This window comes from Lactuca serriola, chromosome 7 (genome assembly GCF_051521515.1).
Source record: "Lactuca serriola cultivar US96UC23 chromosome 7, Lser_US96UC23_V15, whole genome shotgun sequence".
In the NCBI taxonomy this organism is placed as follows: domain Eukaryota; kingdom Viridiplantae; phylum Streptophyta; class Magnoliopsida; order Asterales; family Asteraceae; genus Lactuca; species Lactuca serriola.
Window position 1 is genome coordinate 206932667 of NC_136414.1, and position 4859 is coordinate 206937525.

Below are 4859 nucleotides of genomic sequence, written 5' to 3' on the forward strand. Positions count from 1 at the left end.
TTGCCTTGAAGTATTGGTACCATACTTTGTTCCATACATCCACTATTACTACTCCGTTTCGAGATATGTGTAGTCGAGATCCTCCTCGTATGTTTGGGTATGGGAGTTTGAAGACCCCAGTTAGCAAAGTTCAATATTTTGAAGAACAAGATCGATTTCGACTGGAGTTACGGGGATATCTTTTTCAAGCTCAACAACTAATGAAAGATAAGGCTGATAAGCACCATCGGGAGGTCGAGTTTATGGTGGGTGATTAGATGTATCTCAAGTTGGCTTTGTGCTATTTTGTCTCTTTTATGGTGTTAGAGCGTAATGGTAAGGTAGCTTATCGATTACAGCTTCCTGAGACCGCTAGGATACATATCGAAGAAATGGAAGTGATCTTGCAACGGGATCAAGTTGTTGGTGTGCAAGAAGTTGATAGGGGTCGTGTGAAGTTTTGATCAGGTGGAAGGACTTACCAGGATGTGATGCTACCTGGGACAAGTTCTGAGAGCTTGGTTCGACAAGTTCTGAATTCCACCTTTAGGACAAGGTGTGTCTTTGGGAAGAGAGTAATGATACGAATTATTCAAGTGTGCAACTAAGTGTGGGACGGTTTGGTAAGACTTATCAGACTTAGGTGGGATGGTTTGGAAAGAAGCAAAAAAAAATAATAAAAAAAAAAAAAAAACTGAAATGGCATAGTAACAAGCCAACAACACACTAAAATTTCATATTGAGAGTTGCCTTTTTTAGAGACTGAAAAAAAAAAAATTGTTTGTTTCTTTTGCTCCTTGTTTTTCAATTCCAATTGGAAGTAATTTATTACTTTCATCAAACCAAATTTCTCTCCCACCCTAGTAGTAGTCCCTCCCGCCTCTAAATCTACAAGTTTTACTTAGCCTACCCTCATTCATTCATGAATATAAAATATAAAATATTGCATTTGAAGAAGAGAAAAAAGGATTTTCAATTTTCAGTTTTCATTCCCCCTGTTTGAGTTGATGTTGTGGGATTACATCCCCCTCCTCACTCCTACATGTTTCATCATCACTGACATCACCCCCGAACTTCCTTTTCATGATTTTTGGAACTACCTTCTTCATTTCCTTTGTGTCGCTGTTTCTTTCCAACTCCAACAATGATGATGATGAATCTGACCCCTCATCATGTGCTGTTACCCGTTCAAACCTCACTGCACCAACCTTTCTTGCATTTCCTGCCAAGATCTGCACACCACACCACCTCGTTTCTCACACAAAAATGAAAAAATAATAAAAAAATAAAAAATAAAAAAAAGTTAACCAATTCAATAAAACTCACAACCAAACATACCTCTATTTGAAATACTTGCTTCTTTTCTTTTTCTCTATCTTTTTGATTTTGATTTTGATTTTGATCATCCTCTGTATTATACTCATCATGCTCTTCCTCCTTGTCAAGTACCAGTTTTATACTTTCCCCTGTTCTCGGGATATATCCAAATGCCTCACACACAAACCCCGATACTGTTTCATATTGATGTCCCTGTCATTATCAAACAACACTCAATTCACATGCAATTCACATGATGCAATTAATTATTAAAAGTTAAAAGAAACAATACCTCTGGCATCTTTATGTTGAGATCTTCAGAAAGCTGGTCAATGGATGTATTTGCATCCACATCATAAATTCCTTCAGCCCTCATTACAATATACCCAGTCTTTTTCTCTATTTCCTCCTACATGTGTATATATATATATATATATATATATATATATATATATATATATATATATATATATATATATATATTATTAGCCCATGCCTTTCAATCAGTAATAGAGGCTAATACAAAAAATAAATAAATAAATAACAAGCATGAAATTAAGGGCTTACTTTTGAATCATTTTCATCAAAAATTTCACCAACAATTTCTTCAACCACATCTTCCAGAGTTACAATCTGTTGCATTGCAACCATGCATATATGCATTAGACAAATATGTTAACATCTGCAACCACTTAAAACATACATACATACATACATGCATACACATACATACATACATACATACATACCCCAACTGTTCCACCATATTCATTCAGGACAACAGCCATATGCACCTTCCTGATTCGAAATTCTCTAAGAAGATTCCACACTGACATCGAATCTGTAACAAACATTCATTCAATTTCAAGGTAAGTCCAATCAAAGAAAAAATTCAGGGCCTTCACCCTTTCTTTTACTTTTTATTTCTTTTAAAACATGACCTTATGAAGAAAAAGAAGATGAAAGAACCAAAATACCAGGCACAAAATAAGCAGGTTTATGAGCCATATCCCCCACACTTGTACTTTCTAGTAGATCTCCCTTTAAAACAGAACAAAATCCAATATTAAACCAGACTCTAAATACTACAAAACAAATTCTTCCAAAATTAGTTTTACTTATATAACCTTTTGAACATAGTCTAGTAGATCCATTGCATATGCAATGCCCACTATATTATCAACACGTTGCTCAAAAACTGGTACCCTGTGAGCAAGAGAGCTTTACTATTAGAAATAGAATACATCAAAAAAAAAAAAAAAAAAAAAACTTCTAAAATTAATACAAGTCATACATACCTTGAATACTGATGAGTTAACCACAAGGTGTGGAAATCGACAAGTGTTGCACTGGAATCACTGGCGACAACATCAACCAAAGGTGTCATAACCTCTCGAACGTATGTGTCTTTTATTTCTAAAACATTTTCAATCATATCCTGCAATAACACTTGAACAAACCATTATAAACACACACACACAAGTCTGGATAATCAAACTTTGTCTAGTGAACACCATAAGATGATGAAAAATGCAGATAACAAGACTCCATACCTGTTCTTCCTCTTCTATGGCCCCACTTAGTTCAGCTCCTCGCAACATCAACTTCAGTTCATCCTCAGTCACATACGGTTCACTACCATAAACACAAAGAAGAAAATATGAATTCATTCAACCAAAACACAAACAGTAAATTTTTTTTTATTTCTTTTGTAAATATAAATATGAACATCACACCTTCTTCCTTTAAGACCAAGCAACTTGAGCATTCCCATCGAGAGACATGTTACAACCCTTCCAACCGGATATAAGACTAAGGAAAGCCATGCAATCGGCCTGACCTAGAGCCAATTCCACCCAATTTGTCAGCTAAATTCCTCAAATCACAATCCTTCGTTTCCGTATTTCATAATATATATATATATAAAGTTATAGGGAGTAATATGTATATATAAAGTTATATGCGTACCACAAATCTTGCAACCTCAGTGGCATTATGAACAGCTATACTTTTTGGAGTTATTTCAGTGAGTAGCAAAACAGCAACCGTCATTACTCCTGTAGCTGCACTCACACCTGCTTCACCGAATATTGTTGTTGCTGCTTCAGTGACAAGAGCGGTTGCTCCAATATTGACAACGCTGACAATATCAAAAAGGGAATTGGAATTACCACATTATAATCAATCCAATCATAAGAAGCAAGTAATAGACACAAGAGTAGTACGTTGTGCCAATAAGTATGGTTGTCAAGAACCGAGTAACATCATTGCGGAGCATTTTGAACACACCATTCTCAGACTCTTTCTCAGCTAACTCCCTGACCTGAAAAGATGCACAGAATAAGGAGGATACAAGAAGACTACGGAAATTGTTATGAAACATGAATACCTTCCAAGGCCACAGAGTAGTGATTGAAGTCTCAGCCATGGAGAAAAATGCAGAGAGGCCAAAAAGAGCAGCCAAAATTAGACCTTGTTCCTTCAACACCTTGAGAACCATCAAAACCTTGGGCAGAGAGTTCGTCAATGACAACTTAATCTGCTCTAAACCGGAACCCACAAATCCCCCATTCAAGACTCCTTCGGCAGCAAGAACCCCTCTGCATCCCAACACTAAAACCCCACAGCACACCGCCGCCAAAACCAATCCCCTCTTTACCAAAATTTGAAGAAAATCAAAATCCACACTTGGGGCTGTAGAATGGTTGTCCACGCTACTACTACTTTTAATCCAAACAGATCTCAATCCTCTGTCGTCTCGAACAACACTATAACTAGTATTTCTTGGAAATCTCGAATCAACAATGTTTCGGAGAATAACCCTCTCGCTGAATCTAATAGCTCCCGCTGTACAATGTAAGATTTTAGGGCACCTTCGTCTTGATAATCTGAAAAGAGAAGGTTTGGGGAGTGTGTTATATAATGAAGTGTTCCACACCGAGGCTTCAATTGCTACAACATCCATGTGCGTTTTCTTGAAATAACTTGTAACAGACAGAAGAAGAAATGGGAAGGAGGGAACTGGATACGAATAAGACGAAGGTCAAATATAACAGTACGGTTTTTGGCAGATGGGTTAGTGAAGAAGAAGGAGAGGGTTTCTGAATGCGATGAGATTAGGGTGGTGTTCTTTCTTCTTCATCATCATCTCCGTCGTTCCACACAACACCAACCCCCTCTTTTCGCTTTTTGCTGAATACAAGTTGAATTTTCATCAAGTGGGAGATCCAATGACATTTATACCCCTTCAAAGTTCAAGATATTGCTTTTAATTACTAGGTTATAATTTAAATAATCTATTATAAAAAAATAAAAAAATAAAAAAAGTTTTATATAGAAGTAGCGGGTAAATGAGCAACAAGTTGTGTCGTAACCCCTTTTTAGATAGCAAAACTAATTCTTTTAAAAACAATATCTATAGATCTTGGAGTCATAACATTACTATGCATGACCCGTTGGACTCTATTTTTTGGGGTTTGATTTCAAAATTTAGTAATATAAATTAAAAATTTTGGCTATAGACATGTACAGGCCCGGCCCAATACATGGGTGAGACGGGCTAA

General features: G+C 36.4%; 1 protein-coding gene across 1 annotated transcript; it reads right to left on the minus strand.

Moving 5' to 3' along the window:
* Nucleotides 1–902: 902 nt before the first annotated feature.
* Nucleotides 903–4501, minus strand: LOC145061626 (putative DUF21 domain-containing protein At3g13070, chloroplastic). The gene is made up of 13 exons (XM_079009158.1): nucleotides 3686–4501; nucleotides 3522–3619; nucleotides 3265–3436; nucleotides 3033–3136; nucleotides 2850–2931; nucleotides 2595–2734; nucleotides 2424–2502; nucleotides 2274–2337; nucleotides 2046–2137; nucleotides 1864–1929; nucleotides 1589–1705; nucleotides 1318–1509; nucleotides 903–1211 (listed from the first exon to the last, which is right to left on the minus strand). Exons 1-13 carry the CDS (start codon nucleotides 4259–4261, stop codon nucleotides 966–968), a joined length of 2028 nt encoding a protein of 675 aa, XP_078865284.1. The 5' UTR covers nucleotides 4262–4501; the 3' UTR covers nucleotides 903–965.
* Between the last annotated feature and the right edge of the window lie 358 nt (nucleotides 4502–4859).

Bases quoted from the DNA above. Each gene is read 5' to 3' on its own strand.
- LOC145061626 (XM_079009158.1), bottom strand. From the start codon at position 4,261: ATGGATGTTGTAGCAATTGAAGCCTCGGTGTGGAACACTTCATTATAT. The intron at 2,503-2,594 runs GTATGTATGACT...TCTTGCTCACAG, and splicing joins TTAACTCATCAGTATTCAAG to GGTACCAGTTTTTGAGCAAC. The intron at 1,930-2,045 runs GTATGTATGTAT...GCAATGCAACAG, and splicing joins AATATGGTGGAACAGTTGGG to ATTGTAACTCTGGAAGATGT.